General features: G+C 40.9%; 1 protein-coding gene across 2 annotated transcripts in view; it reads right to left on the bottom strand.

Moving 5' to 3' along the window:
* The window catches only part of ARMH3 (armadillo like helical domain containing 3), a 111232-nt gene that overhangs the window by 71033 nt on the left and 21455 nt on the right, over positions 1 to 18744 (bottom strand). For both annotated transcript variants that reach the window (XM_072339868.1, XM_072339867.1), the window contains exons 15-20: positions 17074 to 17175; positions 14001 to 14059; positions 12644 to 12709; positions 11515 to 11584; positions 10028 to 10088; positions 7129 to 7217 (exon numbers count right to left, since the gene is read on the bottom strand). In XM_072339868.1, the coding sequence (XP_072195969.1) occupies positions 7129 to 7217; positions 10028 to 10088; positions 11515 to 11584; positions 12644 to 12709; positions 14001 to 14059; positions 17074 to 17175 (447 nt within the window). The remainder of the gene's footprint in view (positions 1 to 7128; positions 7218 to 10027; positions 10089 to 11514; positions 11585 to 12643; positions 12710 to 14000; positions 14060 to 17073; positions 17176 to 18744) is intronic.

Below are 18744 nucleotides of genomic sequence, written 5' to 3'. Positions count from 1 at the left end.
AGCACCCTAGGCAAGCAATAACAGCCATGTATCTGTGGATCTGTGGCCATCAGCTGCTGGAACCAAAACATAACCCAGGGATGAGTTTAAATGTACTAAAACAAAGCAGCGGCCATTACAGTTAAGTAATAGCACACTAAGAAACATGCAAGCAAAAGGAGATGTTTCCTTAAAATACCCAACCCATGGAGTTTTGAATACTCACTTTCACATGAAAGATTTTTGCATTTCTCACAGTATCTGCCTTAGGAGACGTATACTATTGTGTTTCATCAAACACACCCATGCTCTTAACATAGTGTTTTAGGTTGGGATGAAAAAGGTCATGTGGAAAGGTTAATAAGAAAGTGGCCAACCAGCAATGAATGCCAGCACTTGTAGTCTTTCTTATGAACTTCATGCATAATTTGTAAGCTTCATAAGGTGTGACTGGGTTTCCTTTGGGGGCAACGTGGAGAGCTATCAGAAGTAAAAATTAAAATAGCAATGTTTTAAAAATCAATTAATACCAATCCATAATATTCACTGCAGCCAAAAACAAGATTTCTTTTATAAAATGGCCTTTCAATTTCCATCCCTTCCTAATTCCACTGAAACAGCAAACAGGACTAACAGTTGCACCCGTGTACCAGGCTGGAGCCAACACAGTAAAACATGTCCAACCAAGTGTGAGAAAGGGTAACTCTGCTACCTAATGCACAGCACATAACATTTACTGCCCTTAGTTTGTCTGAGCAACTCCATTCTTCCATTGCTCCTGTGTTACTGTGCCATCTCTTCAGAAACCTTCCTAGAATCAACAAGCACAAGTGCTTGTGAACTTGTCATACTGCATCGTTGGTAGTAGGTATGTTCTTTGAATTCCAGAGATAAGAAAGTAAAAAGAATCGTGCCAGTTACCTTTCTAAGGTAAGAGTGAAGTGAGCTGCCACAGGCAAGAAAAGGGCATTGTATACAAGCAATTATGTTTGTTAGTCACAGTTCTATTACTGATATACCAAGTCGTTTAGAAACACATGCTAAACCCAAAAGCCTCCACTTAATCACTCCATCAGAATACTAAAGAACATCACTCAGTAACACTCCCAGTCACATAAATACTAATAAGATCAATTAATAGCAGAGAGGGAAATATAATTCAACTTCTGTAACTGCACAAGCTCATTTGTACAAACCACACATTAATCAGCACAGGTGCATAAAGCTGCTGCCATATGCACCACGCAGCAGCACCCAGCAGATGCTGGTTTTGCAGTCCTATAGCAAAGAATCTCAGCCCTTGGGATGTTACCATAAGAGCTAAAAATCCTGTCCACGTCCTGCTTGGCAAAGACAGAAGACACAAAATGATATTTTGCCTGTTTCACCCACGTTGGTAAGAAAATATCCTTTCTTCTTCTTTTAAGCATGCAATAAGCATGCAAGTTAAGAAGCACAGGAAAAAAAGCTGCCCAGGATACACACCTTCTCTAGACAGTAGCTTTCATTCCTCAAGTTTCCCACATCAAAGCAAGGTCCCAGGAAGACATCCAAATAAGAGAATAGGAAAATTTAAAGTTAAAAATGATGAATAGTTCTCTCTTTAGATCATCAGATTAGGTGATTTTTCATCCGAAGTTTCTATCCAGTAACACCTCCTAGCCTCCCCAGTCCTCCTGAAGAAACAATAGAGGCCTTTCATTCCTCCTACTACATCGGCTTCCCACTCTGACCCAGTTCTACCCACTCTCTCTAGCTTCCCATGCTCAGGGCCTCCCAGTCCTCCTCACAAGCAATCACCTCAAATTCACCTGTCTCCCCGACCTACTGCTCCTCTCATCCACCCGATCAACTCAGAACACTCATTCCTGTTGCAGCTGCTCAGCAGTTCTCCTTTAACCCACCTGGATCCTCTTCATTCCTGGTGCTCCCAGTTAACTACTGCTATTTTCAGCAGCTCCATCTCTGGGAACTACAGGGGAAGGAGCCCATTCTTCCCACTTTGAGCCTCACTCCATGGGGTGGTAATCTCCTTAAAAACTCAGAATCATTTTATCCTCCTGAATGAGTTGAGGGATCCCAAATCTCCAGCAGAGCCTATGTGCCTGGAGCTCCATCACATGGAGGAGATGCAGCTTCAAAAGGTTGCACTGCCTTTCCACAGCCAAAATGCATGGAGAAATGACTTGGTACAGCATGCACCAGGCAGCATATGTTAACACACTAAGGATGATAAAACTCTAACATTTGTTCTATAGTTCCCTTCAGAGTTTACAAGCAGTGGAGTTAAGTCAGAAAGCGTTTTTGCTGGAAGGTATTTGAAAGGTCAAGTCTCACATCATGATTTTTCTTTCCAAAACAGTACAGTTCGCATAGAACCATTTAACAAATAGGCCTTCTTTGCACTCACTGTAATTCCCTGTTATGAATGCATTTTACACTCAACACAAACTCCTGTTCCTTCTGCCCTATCCCTACACATGATCTTTATCAGTTACCTCTGAAGGTGCTTTAATTATTTCTTTATGTTTTCCAAAGTCTCCAAGTCATTTTCTAACTGTCCGAACAGCTCATTCTCTCACAGCAGTTAGCGATCAGACATTTCGCCAGTGAACTAAACTGTCTGGCACACCAGGAGATGAATCCCATCTCCACGAAAGTCACAAGAAGACAAGCTTTCCTTGCTAGGCAGCTGCTGCACAATGACAGCAGGACTAGAGATGAAGGGGAGGTGCAACATCATCTGATTTCCAGTCTGCTCAGCAATATATATCAGAGTGCTGAAGCAGACTTTATCAATAGCTGGAGAACCAGAAATACCATAGTTAACAAACACTGTTAGTAGTAAGTATTTGGTATTTCTGTTACTGAAATCCATTCCACAGAGGAACATTTCACTTGTTTAGTATTCACCTCCTAGAAATTTGAAAATATCACCTTTACCTTTTAAATAGAAAAACAGACAAAAAGTTCCAAGCAGTCCACACAAAGAATTAAAGTGTATCTTGTTCAGTAGCATTGCAAAGGTTTACTTTGATAATGCCAAGGCAAAAGTAGATAAATACCAACTTCTTGATGATGGCATTTGAAGCATCTTCATTTTAACAGCATCTGCCAAAAATAACCAATCTATAAGATGAGAAACTATAGCCTGTACATTGCAGTAATTTGGGAACTGAATTTCAGTGCTTTCTATTATGTCAAAGCTCATTTTTAATCCAACTTCATATTCAATTGCCCTAATAACTAGCTATTTCAGCATTATTCACTATCATATACATTTTCACATGATATACTCTTGCCATTTTAAGCCTATATTAGAACTGGTTTTCAGTTTCTTTAAACATGATTTTTACTTAAAGCAAACCATAGCAACTGCAAAGAAGTTACCTGTACCCTCTAAGCTCAGAGCAAATTGCTCAAGCATTACTAATTTTGAGGTGGGAGAAATTGAAGAAATGAGGTATTTTTATATAAAAAGCTTAAATGACTCACGAAAATTCTTTTGGCATAGCTTATACATGCTTGACAACAAAAACATATATAGCACCTTCCATCACCCAAGTGCTCTACATGCTGGCTAGAAAAGAGTTCAACAACTAAAACTCAACTTCAACTCTATAACCAGCAAAATCAAACTCTTTCTCACATAACTTAAACAGAGCTCAAGAGAAACACCGGACATAGTGTGGTATTTCTGAAACAGGGAAGTGGTTGGTACCAAGCAAAGTTTCCTTGTAAGCACTATTAAATACCTTACACTTGACATACAATAAATTAGTTGTTCTTTAAGTATCAGCTACTTGGCATAACAGGCCTACAAATTGCCTCATATCCACACGGGAATAGGGAAACACAATCGTATCCACGTATAGTTTTTGACCTTAGCCAAAAAGTCATGATAGTCACCAGAAAGAGCATACAGTCACAGAAGGAAAATCTGAAGAAGCTCAGAAGGAAGAGCCATGTACCAACCACAGATAACTGAACTGAAAATCATCAACTGCTGAAGCATTAAGTAGAAGCTAAGATCAGGAGCACTGCAGACTGCACAAGCAGTTGGGTATGCGCCTCAAGTGACACCAAGCATGTGGCTGCACTGCTTTTCTCTGCAATCTTTGCAACTTAAATCAATAAAGGAAAGGCAGAAACTTTCCCAAAGTTCTGCTGGCCTTCCATGCTGAAGACAGAGCATCTACAAAGGCAGAGCACCTATCTAGCACATGACACATGAGTGGCTTTCCTTAATCAAAGAATAGCAAACATTAGAACCAGTTGAGCAGAAGGCTCTATACGTTGCTACTGCTTCCACCTACAAACTCTCACTTCCTCCACACTCCAGACTACCACCTCATCCCACATTATTCCCTTTGTCTTTTTCTCCCACTCAGTTTTCTGCGTGAAACAACTCTCCTCACATGCCAGGTACAATTCTTTGCCTTCTTTTCAAGGCTTTCTTACACCCATTCCCTTCTCCTCCTCTGTTCCACTCAGCTATGCAGGGGACTTCCATTGCAATCACTCACACAAGGGCTATGCTCCACCTGTCACGTAACTTGCCATTCAAGAAGACAAGCGTGGGCTTGAAGGCCTGTAAAACATGCCTGATAAAGCACCTAAGATCTCAGACCTAACAGGGAGTGCATAGATGTTCCCTTTCAGCTGTTCATCCAGCAGTGACAACGAATCCATCAGTCCAAAGCAAAAGCCTCAAGGTGAATATTCTTACATACAGCATAGAAATGAATGCATAAGTTTCCCTACTCTGTTTTGGCATTGTCTGACATATTGATCAAGACTAGAAAAATATCCATTCTTCCACATCAAAGGCAGCAACATCCCAGGGAATCAATGAGCAGCCTTGACGGATCTCAGTAGGGATAAGAGTTAATAATGAAATATATCTCAAGACAGAGCAGGCCATTAGCATCTAGTCAGCCTCATACAGCACTCCAGAAACACACACCTGGAGCAGCCAGGATGTGCACTTTTACAGGGGCACACACCAGTCAACACAAGACCTTTTGAACCTGTATAAACCACCCAGAAGCAGCTGAAGAATCTCAGTTCGCTTCAAAATCTTATAGGAAAAGAATCTGAAACACTTACTGTGACTTACTTCTGCATGAGAGGATCTCCCAAAACACACATGTAAGGTGGAATAATACAAAGATGGTAATAGATATTCATAAGGTTATTTATAGGGAAAAACTCAGCAATATGGATGCCTTCAGTCTGCTGGGAAGCACTGAGACAACCTCCACCAAGGAGCAACCTCCAAGAGATGCTGCCTTGGTGGTGGTCAGCCCTTAAATGAGGTCTAGAGGAGGTGGAGTTGAGCTTCACCCCTTCCAGGAGCACAGCTAAATTACTCTCACCTGTGCTCCCACAGCTGACCCAACACTTGCCTCAGCTGATTAATCAGAGGTTCAGGCTGTGATTACCAATTTCCCATACATACACAGAAATCTATACTAAGTGTGGAGCTCTTCAGCTACATCAGCTGTGCAGATATTCTCGGTCTTTCACAGAACCTGATCAAACAGAGCTTTTTATATGACTACTTTGCTTTCTAAGCATGTGCAGTGCCAAACATTTCCGAGGCACTTCACATTTCCCAAGCACTATGCAAACACCAACCGCTAATTAGAGACTGTTAACAAGAACATCCCTGTATACCGAATTTTAGTGTTTTGCAAGGATTTCTTTTTTTCCCTAGAATAGGGAAATTCAAGGATTGAAAGACACCAAAGGGTGTACTCTCTGAACTCTGGAACTGTACCTTCAAGGAGAAAACCTTATTTTGAGGGACCTACAATGCTAGTGAGTATGACAGAGCTAGCTCACCCCAGCCAAATAGGAATGGATCCAGTTTGCTGGTAACCGCTCAGAAGATGCTGCACACGCTGTTAGATGTAATTTCTATTCACAGCATACATCTGCATTGCACATGCTCTTCCCCTAAACTAGTACTATGCTTCAGCCATGCCTCCAGGGGCTCTGTTCTGAAGAAAGCTACAGAAAAGACATCACTAATCCCTCAACTACGGGCACCCATTTCACACTCTACACGAATAATTCAGGAAGCCTGAATGGGCCACATGTCACGTAAGGCAAAAAATTAATAACTGAACGCGACTCAGATTGTTGGTTTATTTCTCTGTACCTACACTCAGCTGTGCAAAGCTACCAAAAGGAAGTACTTAGTGTTAATTAAGAACAGCTTCAGAAGCCACTCATCACCACCCTTTCACAAGTCATCCCCTCTCACATTTCTGATAGGAGCTGCATTACACCAGCAAGTCGCTAATCCTAAATCTCAAGCACAGCTCCAGGAAAACACAGTTAGAACCACGTTCCCTTCTATTTTCACAAACCTCTTGTTTAAGCCACAACAGCTTGGGGATTAACTGTACTTTCCTAGCTGAGCTACTTCAGCGCTCACACAGTTAGAAGAGGAACACGCAGCATAATCTCTAAAGAGTTTGTTACATCTAATGATCCATTCTGCTGCTGTCTTCCACAGACCTCCCACACAACGGCTGCATCATAAAACAGTCTTACAACACAACATTCACCAAATTATAAGAAAAAAGACAAATCTCTTAGGACTCTATTAAGGGACACCAGTGGCACAAACCACACTGTCATCGATGCAAAGGTTAGAGTTGAACACCTATCTTCCTTCCTACTGATATTTCTAGGTTGCTCTCATGAGCAGGAGTCATACACACAATTCTATGTACACCCACTTTCTACAGAGGAAAAGAAAAGTAGTGTCCACCACCATTTTAGCTAAGAACCTGCCTCCTTTCTACTCTCAAAGAACCGATGGAAACACTCTACTGCATAAAACATTACTTCATTTCTCCAATCAGGTGAAGAGGGACTCAAGTAATGAAGAATAAAGACATTCTGATACCATGGTGATCATGGCCAGACAAGAAAGTAAATTAGCTACCATTATGATAATGACCTGGCTTTCTAGAAGAGGTAATTTGCATGTAGCAACTAAGCAGTAAAATAAAGATGATTTAACAGAATTGATGCTTGCTGCCTAACCTTACAGTCACAGAATAAGCAGCCATGGCCACCAAAAAGACAGGCTTTTTATATTTGACTGTCTCTGCAGATGTAGGTGCAAAGTACCTGACCAGAGCTCCCTCCAGGTGTAATGAAGCCTCACTCTGCATTTCTTCTGGTAACACAGCAGTTTGTGCACAATCTGAATACACCGTCTGCAAAAAAAGAGGGCAAAGGATTAACTGCATTGTATTTCCCAGCAATTTTACATCAAACCTGGAAACAATGCAGAAATCAGCAACAGCAGGAAAGTAGACAAACAAAACCCCCAACAAAGGAGGATGGGCTCATGGTTTTGGGCTCCAGAAGGAAAGCAACATAAGAATGAAGCAGATTAGACCAGAGAAAGAAGCCCGTACACCAGTTCAAGCTCAGCGTTATTAGGCCAACTAAAGATGCAAGATTGCTTTTTGTATTTAAATAATACTTTCCACTCCTTGTTGATCTTACCTGATTACCTCATAAGCTCTGCAAAAGGAGTCACCTAACTTCCAAGGCTTCCTATGTATGAGGTACTGCTACCAGATTTTGGAAAATCCAGTCATGACGGAGCTTTTTGGTTTCTTTGGCCCAGCTGACAAGGCTAATGGAACTTACACAGTGAATCTAAAACTGCAGGTCTCTCAGTTTGACTGAATGATGCATGTGGTTCAATTGCATTTAAAAAAAATTACTTCAAGCTTAAGTATGAACATAGGAATGAGCAAGCAACACACTTACAAGGTCTAAAATCTCTCACCATAGAGCTAAATACTCGTGAAGTCCCCAAATCCTACAGGCCTCTATAGAATAGAGTGTTTACATAAGCTCTTAGGTACACAGTCATACTCAAAGACCAAATGAGAATGAAATACACAATACAGTGAGTAAAATCGCTAGCATTTGCCACCATTAAGGACAAGATATAAACTGCATTCAAATTTGAGTTTGTCAGACCAACCTACTTTAGCTACTGACATTTAGAAAAAGAGAAGGAGGAGATCAAATGAGAAAATTTCCTCTTTTTTCCCTTCAATTCTTATCTCTCTAGAAACATCTCATTAATATGAACGTCTCTCTGAAAAGACACTGCAGAAACACTAAACGTCAGACAAACAGAGAAATCAAATTAGAAGTTTTTGCATGGTAGTTGTTCAAGATGGGGGTGAAGAGTTCAAAACAAAGCTTTAAAAAGCCTTCATAATATACAAATGGTGTATGTTCACATTCTCAGACTCTTAGATGATTCCAAAAACATGATGATGAGGACTGAAACTCCTAACTTCAGAGGAATAAAGGTAAAATCATTCACGATAGCTGAGCATCACATTAAATGCTGTATTAGAAATTGGATTCCCACAAATTCAACCAAGAAAAGAAAGCAAGAACACTATGATAGCACAATTATATCGAACAGAAACAGCTCTACAGAGACAGCTACTTGTAACATTACTGTCTTTCCACTTATGCATCTGCCTGGCTTTAAGACCAGGACTGGCCTCTTCAGAAGAACTACTTAAGGCAACGACCAGCAGGAACTGGGCAAACGCTGAAACATTTACCTGCAATTACAACAGTGTTACTGCAAAATACTCTGTAGACATATTTCAGCACTGATACCTACTGGCTGTACACAGTGGCTTATAGATTCCTGGGTGAAAACAAGGCATGGAAAAAAAGGGATGAAGAGATCTATTACCCCTGTCTAAGGGGTCAGAGCACCAGCTAAAGCTCTACAGACTCACAAACCACACTACTTTAGTGTGGAAGTTGCATCCATTCTGGTAGGGTGTCCTTGTTTATTCAGCTTTACACTAAGAATTGATAACATATGTGACAGATAAAATAACACCTCTAGTCAAAGGAACCTAGATTTATCTTTTAAATATTAATAGATGTTCCCCATTGAGCAGCTTCATATTCACCTTTAAAGTGCAATGCAGACAAGTATGACACTATTTGTGCATTCAGAACACCCACTTTCTCTGCAGTAACAGTGTCTGGTATGGGATGGTTTCAGACAGAAACGTAGTGTAAGGACTGCACAAACATGCCAAAAGGAATGGGCACAGCTGTCTACTGATGGTTGCTACAGCTCATTATATTCACTCTCAAAGGGTTTCTAGATGTGACCTTAACTTTCAGCCCAAACATTTCACATCTCTGTGAAATCTCAATGCAGTACCTATCTACAATCAATTCTGTTATTGTCATCACAAATACATTCCTCACAAATGCGTAACTGAACTGTATAACCGTTGCAAAGGCTCTGTAGATCTGGGGTTATCTGAACAAAATTGGAACATGCTGAGAGGTCACCTTCATGGAGAACAGCCCAACTATCTGTATCTCTTCCATAGCATACAGAGCTGTTCGAGTCTGAGGGAAACTCAGTACTGTATGAACAGTCAGAACAAAGCCAATGATCCGCCTAAACCCCATTTCTGCCCTTCAGGCCAAAGCAGAACAAAGCATTCCAAGAGCCAAGTGGGACACAGCAAATACCCTGCCTTCTCCTTTTCCCCCACTGTTATGTTTTACCCTGACAGTCTAGCAAACTATTTCATGCTTAAACCTCTTTTCCACTCTCCACGCTGCCTGCCAGGCTTCACATCAATCATCCTTTTTTTTCCCCCCCAAAAAAAACCTGTCTTTTCAGTTTCTAGACCAAAACTCAGCTTCTGGGAAGCGGGGATTCTTGCAATGAGTGAGCATTATGAAGCTTCTTTCAGACTGAAAAGCTCTTTGTATTTGATCAAGTAGATTAGGAAATCAGCCTGAAAGGTGGAAATTCATTTTGCTTTCAATTTTCCTGGCGCACGGAGCACTTTAGAAGTAGAAAAAGTTGCTGGAAGAGTTCATGAAAAGCCACCTTGCTCCCCACCACCCACAAAATGTTATTTCAGCCAGAAGACTGTTACATGACTAGAATTCCACCCAAATTCAAACTTCAGATGAAACCAGGAGACATCCTACAGACACTTACATGTAGAGATCCATAGGAAATTCTTTCATCATGTGTGTCACAATGAACTCCACCATCAAATCTGATGGAAAAGAAAATGATAAAGTAAGTAGTGAGCCAGCCACGGTTAAATTCTAGTAGACAGTGAGGACACCAAACTAATCCCTACCAACCTTCCTACCAGCCAACGGTCCTGCTTAGGGGAAACACAGTTTAATTTTTCTTTTGATTAAGGAGAACTAGACATCCTCCGGAATTAAAAAGTATACTGAAAACTTTGGGTGTGTTTTCCACCAGTATGAGTCAAATGAAGAACACAGCATGAATCCTGATGCTTGGAATTGCTCTCATATTTCAAGGCCTGTCACCAGTGGAAAAGTCCTTTGAGAAGCACGTTTTAGAAAATTATTCTCATCAGAAAGAACACACAACAAAGAGGTTTACGTTCAGGAAAGATGTTACAGGGAATACCTATTTATCATCAAAACGAATTCTGAAGCGAGTACATCTAGCTTGGTCTCAACACAGACTACGGTCCTGCTTAAGACTCATTCAGGAAATAAACAAAAATGCCTCTTTAGTTTATCCCACTGTGAGTAAAGAACTCAAAGATACAATTGAAAGAGAGAAGTTACTACAGTTCAGCCAATAAATGCTTATCAAAGATGTGTGTGTTTTCAGTTCAGCATAAAATGCTTAAGCTGTGCCACTGGTAACAACTGAGAGATGTAACCTCAAAGGGTCCTAATAGCCCAGAAATATGACTGAATAGTGACAAAAAATAAGCCCAGGGCAAAACTACATGATATCTGGGAAGTCTAGAAAGATTAATTCCCTATTTGTTCCACTGTGCCTTCAACAAACATGAAAATGCTTTCGAAAATGCTGGACTCCAAGACTGCTTCCATTTCATCAGGCTTAAAAGCCAGTCTTCATCCATCTCTGTGTCCATTTATACTTTTGGCCTCTGTGGCAATGAGTCTCACAATTTAATCATGCACTGTGTGAAAAGCTTTCAGCTGTTGTCCATGAGTAAAACCAAACCTTGATACTGACAACCCTATTGCATTTTTTCCCCCTGTCAGAAAAGGCTGAATGCCCAGCAAGCAAGCCTTCCTCAACAAGCATTTGTCTTCTCCATAGGTTTGTTCTCATTTCATCATCTAGATGGTACTTGTGACCAGCTGTCACTACAATCACTTAAAACACTGAATTTATTAATTGTCTGCCCTCCCTGCTGTCACATATCCAGGTAAAAGGGGCCAATGGGCTTCTGCAGAATTTACTGCAAATGTTTACAGGATTTCTTGCTACAGAGCAACAATCTTGGATTTAATTTCTCTGTGATGCAGCCAGGTAGAGAGATGGACCATCCACTGCCAGAAATCTCCTCACTTAACTGCCTTATTTTTAAGTCCATCCACCCCTTCTCTTAATCTGCACATGTATTTCTGCAGCAGAACAAAAAGATCCTTCAGGAAGCATGTGGGCACTCTAACAGTACTCACCAAGCACTGCACACACCAGCGGGCGACAGGGCAAGTTCTTGTCTGCTGCTTTCTTCCTATGCCTCATCGGCTTCAAACACACAAAGATGAAAAGAAGTCAAAATAAGCCTGAAGTGACATTCTGTGTATCGTTGTATTTTTCATGCAAATACCACTATCAGCACAGATTCCCTTTGTCTTTTTCTCCAACTGCTATCTCGCATATATTAGTTCTGAAGGCCAGAGCTGAAACCAAAATAATTTTGCTTGCTTTTCATCACGCTGACCACAAGGTTTTTGTTACTCTAGGTGTGTAACTACAGGTCACTGTTATATCACAGAACAAAAAACATCACATAGCAATTGCTTTCCCTTGGAAACCTATCGATTTGCTCCTGACTCAGAAGCCTGATCTGCATTCTTAATAGCACACGCAGTTATCAAATGGCTTTGGCTTTGATTGTAGTAAACCAGAAAAGCTAACTGGGCAGCAAATTTGCTTTTAAGTGGGAAAGACTAGCACCCTCACACTGTGCTTATTTCTGCCTTGGATTAGTAGCACTTTCAAACACTGTTCCAGTGTCAGATGAGGTGCCAATCACCTGCACCACAAAAACAGAATGCATTAAGTCAGGAGAAGCACTCAGCTACCCCAACTACAAAGCTTTATAAGCCAGATAAGGACACTTCCGCCACAGATACCTACAGGAAAAACATATGGAAAATATATTTTCCTCTTTGAAAGTGAATCCTCCACCCTCAGGAGAAAGCATAAGCCAAATCAGAGAACCCAGTGCAACTCTGACTGTATATATCATATCTATATATCACATGAGGACTAATGCTTGCTGAAGGTTAAGGCAGAACATCCTCTCTGTCACTGGTTTCCTCAGAGATCTCACAGTACTCAGCTCTTCTCCAGCTACATCGGTCTCTGAATTCACAACAGCACAACCAGCTCTTTATCCTTTGAAGGAGTGAGACATTCTGGGAGAGATTTTAAAGACATCCTCCAACTGCTGCATTTCTGACAGCACTTCCTTAGCAATCTAGGTTAGATATATGTGACATAGTTTTCAGCATACAGGGACTTGAATCCCACGTTCTCATCCCAAAGAGAAAAAGCAAAGCATCCGCAAAGAAAACTCACCATCCTGTGCAGGTTTACTCGAAAATTCATGTTGTCATCATGGAGAAAAGCATTAGCATATTGATCCTATGGGAAAGAAGGAAAAAAAGGAAAGAGTGATGAATAAAAAACTACCTGTCCACTAACTTCTGCTTTCCTCTCAAACCACACGTGTTCCAGCACAGAGCTCCCAATAAGTAGCTATAATACTGAAAACACCTGTGAAACCTCCTCTTATTCCCAGCCAGTCCTACAAAGGTAAAACCTTCCCAATCTCAATTCCATGCCGCACTCTGCACTATTTACTGTTTTGTTCAAGATCTATTTTCTATTCTATTTCTTTGCTCATCAAAGCTGTAGACCGTACATGCAACAGCATCAAGATTTTAACAAGTGCTGTATAACACACACAAGCCCCTGTAACTTTGTGGATAAAGGTTTCTATTGGTTTTTTGATGGAGCCATCATGCCAGAAGTCCCTGCATGCATGTACTAGCAAATAGGTTGATCAGCTGTCCCACCCCTCAGGCAAAACTTGTTTCAAGCTCAGCTACAAATCAAATTATTACTCCAGGCAATGCACAGCAAGGTTAGGTATTAAGTACACTCTCTAATATCAAAGCCAAAGCATGCCCCTGACATGTAGAAACAGCATTTCTTATTATCTACGCACCCACCTGAAGAAGGCACTTGAGTGCCAACATCGCTTATAAATATCAGAAATGCATATGACTGCACCCTGAAGAAACACTACTTCAGAATTCTCATGCTGCCTATCAACACTGCTGCTTTCTATTCTTTGCTAAGAACGAAAGGTCTTTACTTGCAAGCAAGCAAAATGCAAATACCCCACAAACTCAATCACCATTCAGGACAAGCCATTAGCCAGGCCATTACTGTCTGTTTCCCATGAGACTGGAGAACCTTCACCAGGACTGCTGACGCAGACTGCTGGTCCTCCTGTCCTACTGCCAGCTTTTCTACCATTCTATAACTGCAACACTCTCAGATTCATAAAACCCTTCTCAGGCAAATAGGATACAGCACTGCCCATGCTCACCACAAGCAACACATAGATGAAAGGCACTCACACATGACTCATCTAAAAGTGCTCAATAGCTTAAGTGAGACAGGCTTAGTTTCACTATTTTCTCTCTTTGTCCCTGTGAGTTGGCTAAACTAAATAAGATGATCCAATTTTTAAGCATATTTTAACAGTAATGCATCAGGCTTATCAGCAAAACATCGTGTACCTGAGGGTCTCATTACTAACAGCCACTGTAGATCTTCAGCTCCCGGTGAACAGGAGGCAGGGGATGTGCATGCACACAGGGCCCTGAAACACACCATCTGCTGAAGTGTCTCACAAGAAACCTACCTCTGCTATGCATGTCAGGATAATCAGACACAGCTTGCCACTGTGAAGCCGGTGCTCATCTGCAAAGAAGCAAAAACAATTCCTGCATGAGCCACACAAGCCTGGCAATGCTGAAGAGTGAGAAAGATTTTGCAATAGAAGAGTTTTAATACTACTTCCTCCATGACAGCTAATAGTGTAGCTACTCCCCACTGGGCACTCACTCTCCATTCTGGATGCTAAACCCCATGAAGTTTCCCCCACAAAGTGTCTGCCAACAGCCATGTTTCTGATTTGAATCTCCATCACCACTGTAAATATCAATGAGGCTTCTTTCTAATTCAGTTTTACTTCCAAAGATATTCTATATAGTGGTGTTAATCACTGCGTACCTGCCACAGTGGAGATGTACTTTTTCCTTCTCTGAGATAAGATGGAAAGACATCAATTTAGCTGTAGGTTATGAAACAAGCCAAGTTTTGGCAGAGGTATAGCACAGCAGAACAAGCATGTCGAGAGTTCATGCCCTGAGCTTTAACCCCACTGTTGAGAGACATGACCTGGTTTGCCCTATGTAAAGCCATGAGTGAATGATGTCTGCAAAGACCAAGCATTTTAAGCCAAAGGAGTCCCACCATGGTCATGTCCTGCAACCAGCAACTGAACTACACTGATTTCATCTTCCTACACTGAATAAGAAGAGAGGAATTTTGGAATGGGAGAGCTAAAAATCTCTCCTAGGTCCCTTTACCTTAGCTGAAATGCATAAGTGAAAAGTATTCTACCCTAGCAAAGCAGAAAAAAGGGCTTCAAAGAACTGTGATACACTGGAGCCTTATTTTCCTTTGTAAGACCTCACTGTATATTTATGTAGGTGCTGCTAACACTTCTCTCTGGGGATCGTGCTGTAAAGGCTCCTGTTCCACACTAAGTACTCCACCTTCAGCCAGCATGTTGTGAAGATCATGCCATTTTCAGCAGTTATGGGGCAGCCATGCAGGCAGTTACTCACACAGACGCTCTGTACCTTCACAGCTCTCTTCATTAAAGGAACAAAGCAGACTACTTCCCACTGGGAGATGTATCAGTATGAACCCCATTTTACAGATGGGGAAAAAAAAACAACAGCACAGAGCTTTTGTTTCTCCCAAGGCAGCTGCCTCTGATTGGCACAAGAGAGAAATAGAGAAGAGGATCTAGCAAAATGCTGTCTATTAAATTATGCTCTCTGGGACAGGACTGGAACAACTGCCTAGTCCTGGAAGTGGAACAAACCAGTCTCCTCTCTATTCCCACCTGTCTCAAGACAGAGAGAAAATAAAGTTCTCCTTTTTCCCCCCTTACTACCATAGTGTTGTCAAATGCTTTCTTCTACACAAGAAAAAAAAGTTAGGCAGAACCCAATATATCCTAACTAGAATTAATAGGCGGTGGTTCGGGAGGCACACTTTGAATGACTGATCATTAGAACTACTGATCCAAGCTGCCACCTGTCACAGAGGCAAGGAAACTGTCTATCAACCACACAACCTTCAGATGTTCTACATATTAGCACCAGGGTAAAGAAAGAAGCATCATGTCCTGTCTCATACCAGAACAAACTCATCTTTAGTTGGCTTGTTTAGCACTGAACTTCTATCAGATTTCTTTCCATCTGAAATGAATCTAGTCTGGCAATTCCTGAGGAGCAACGCATATTTCCCACTGACTAATAAGTGCAGCAGTTAAACTTAAAAACATAAAATTGTTCCATAGACTTGGGTCAGCAGGGGAAGCCCTGAAATAAGGAAATGAGAATTAGAGAGCTGGTGCACCCTCCTTGTGTATACAACCCTTAAAAAATGACTGAACAAGGATTGAGGTTGTTTAGTTTAAAGACAAAAGCGAGAGGAAACATGAAAGCAGACTTCAAATACATAATTGTTGTCACAAAGAAGAAAGAATATATCTGTTCTCAACATCCGTCTTGGGGAAGATAAGCAGTAATTAATTTAAATCATGCTAAAGAACTTAGGATGCACATGAAGCTTTTTCACAATAAGGGTAGTTAAACACTTGAATAGATAGTCTAAAAATGATGCTCTTCTTTCAGTATCTTATTCAACCTGCTGGCAAGAGCTCTCAGAAAAAATGCAGGTAGAGCTGATTCAGTCTTGGTTTTGAAGGACATGCCAGATACTGCCATGAAGTACTTTCTAGTCCTAACTTCAATTATTCACCTTTTCCTCAGGTAACCTGCATATCAAACAAGACTGCCAGAAACAACTTTCCCGCAAGTTTGTGCACAAGAAAACTCTCCTACACAGCGTGTTCTTCTTTCACAAATGTTTATCACATTCAATAATCGATGTATCATAGTTCTACAGAAGACTCCCTGCTTTTGTTCAGCTATTACATCTACCTTAAAGCAATGAAAGTTGGCAACAGGCTGAAATACAGCATAAAGATCACTTGTTATGTTCATGCTGTGATCCTGACCTACAATCACAGAGCACAAGAGGACCCTCGGGTACCTGAATATCACCAAGCTTCAGCTCCAGCAACATGAAATGAGCCCCACTCCAAGGTGATTAGAAGAAACAAGAGGCACAGTATGTGAATGCATCTAATCAAGCAAATGACTGTCAGTACAGTGAAGATCACTGCAGCCACATTTATCATTAAAGAGCTGTCTGTTTGACCAGCAAGTACCAAAGGACAAAGGCAATGTTCCCTTCCAATGCTGAGCTTTACCTCGTGTGTCAGACTAAACATTCTTTAAAATACGGTTATCCAGTGCATGATTTCCTCTCTCCGAAGGAGGGTTTGAAATCAGATATGCTGACAACTCCTGCACAGGGAGAGGCTTGGCTGTTAACTACTGTTATTATTATTACTACATTCTTCCCATAGTTGACTTCTCTTCTGCTTGTATACAGTCTCTCCTAGTCTTACATAACTGTTATCTCGCAAGAAGAAATCATTTTGTTTTCTCAGGAGGTGGAACCTTCAGTCATCCAAAAGGACTGCAGTTGGCTTCTATTTCTGGAGATGTGTTCCTATGCCCTCCCCATTCCAAGAAACACTGCTTGCTACATCAACAGAATTTATTTACCTTTTGTGTCCTGCATCACAATGGAACTGTACTTCAAGAAGGTTATCAGCAAGTTGCTAGTTTGTACATCAGCATCCAAAGGTAGCTCTGCAGAGCTTATAACTGGAACAAAACAGATAAGCCACACTTAATCTCCACAAAAACAAAACAGAAGTATGCAGAGAACAAAGTCACAAACTCATAAGTCTGGGACAGAATCAACTTATCTATAGGAACCGAAGGATATGCAGGTGATGAACCAACAGTAAAACACAGGATTCTTAGAACTCAGCACTGAGAGATCCACTGTACAGTAAATAAAGGTTCTCATGGAGCTCAGTATTACACAAGCCCCTTGAATACATAATTGTAGCCCTTGGAAACAACAGGCCAAATAGATCAATGTAACTTTGATGTTCAAATCACATCAAAGAAATGATAATGGGGTTTTTAGCTTCTGAGGGCTGCACATCCCCAAGCAGGAGCTGTTTTAGTCCACTCAGTCCTGAAACTGCAGCACAGCTAACATGTCGCCAGCGTGGCCAGTTTGTTGGCAAAGTCCAAGCAATGACACTGGAAACTCTTCGACTCCCAAAGTTATGAATAGCTCAAGGAATTAACTAAAAGATCAGGAAAAAAATGTATTTATATCTCTATCATGTCCTTCCGGAGCTGTTACAATGAACACAATGAATGAATATTTAACAACAGTAAGCAAAGTGACATTTAGATAACTATGGTGACGGGCATGCTTGATTTACATATTATGGATTAACACTTTCAAGAAGAAGTCCCATTTAAAGAAAAGAGGAAATCACTCTGAAGATACATCACTGCCTGCTCTGGTTCACGGCACAGACACTGCATTTTTTACCCAAATACTCTGAAACTTTAAAAAGCTTTAATTCAGATTAAAGGCTAACAACCATAGAAATTGCAAACCAGAATACGAACCCATTTTTCATTCCAGTCAGCATTAAAAGCGCCTGAAAATCACAGACGAATTTCTACACATTGCAGAGACTTGGAAATAATTCAACCAAGCTTTTATTTTTTCAAATGCATGAACAAGAAGAAAGCAATCTTTTCATTCCAAAGTCAAAATGGCTCTTACTAACTCTCAGCCACAGGCAAGTTTTAAAGCTGAGTTACAAGACATGAGAAAATGAGGAAAATTCTGACATACCTTTAAAATAACAGCAGTACTAAAGAAGTACCGCTCAAATACAACTAAGCCGAGGTCAACCAAAAGCAAAAATAGTAATAATCACAGCGCAGGGATCACTGAGGTGACAGCTAATATAAATAAAGAATGCTTCCCGTTGTAATGCCTGCACACTAAGATCAACTCCAGTCCTTAAAGTGAGTAACCTTGCACGCAGAAGGAAGCCTTGAGCTCCTTAACATCACTGTCTCTGCTGAAAGTAGGATGGAGTTTTTGCTTTGCTTTTGATTTTTGTAAATAAAGAACAAAACAAAACGGAGAGAGAATACAACAAGCTGTAGATGTGGTTAAGCATCACTTCTTTCACTTGTATAATATAACGTGGGCATGGATACACTTGCAACAAACATGCTGAACACAAGCCCATAAAATACCCGTCCCTCTACATTTTATGTTACACAAAACGCGTAGCACACAAGCACGGGGAGACTTGAGACATAGGGAGCTTGTTAACTGAAGCTTTTGAT

This window comes from Excalfactoria chinensis, chromosome 6 (genome assembly GCF_039878825.1).
Source record: "Excalfactoria chinensis isolate bCotChi1 chromosome 6, bCotChi1.hap2, whole genome shotgun sequence".
Classification (NCBI taxonomy): domain Eukaryota; kingdom Metazoa; phylum Chordata; class Aves; order Galliformes; family Phasianidae; genus Excalfactoria; species Excalfactoria chinensis.
This window is presented reverse-complemented; position numbering and strand designations above follow the sequence as displayed.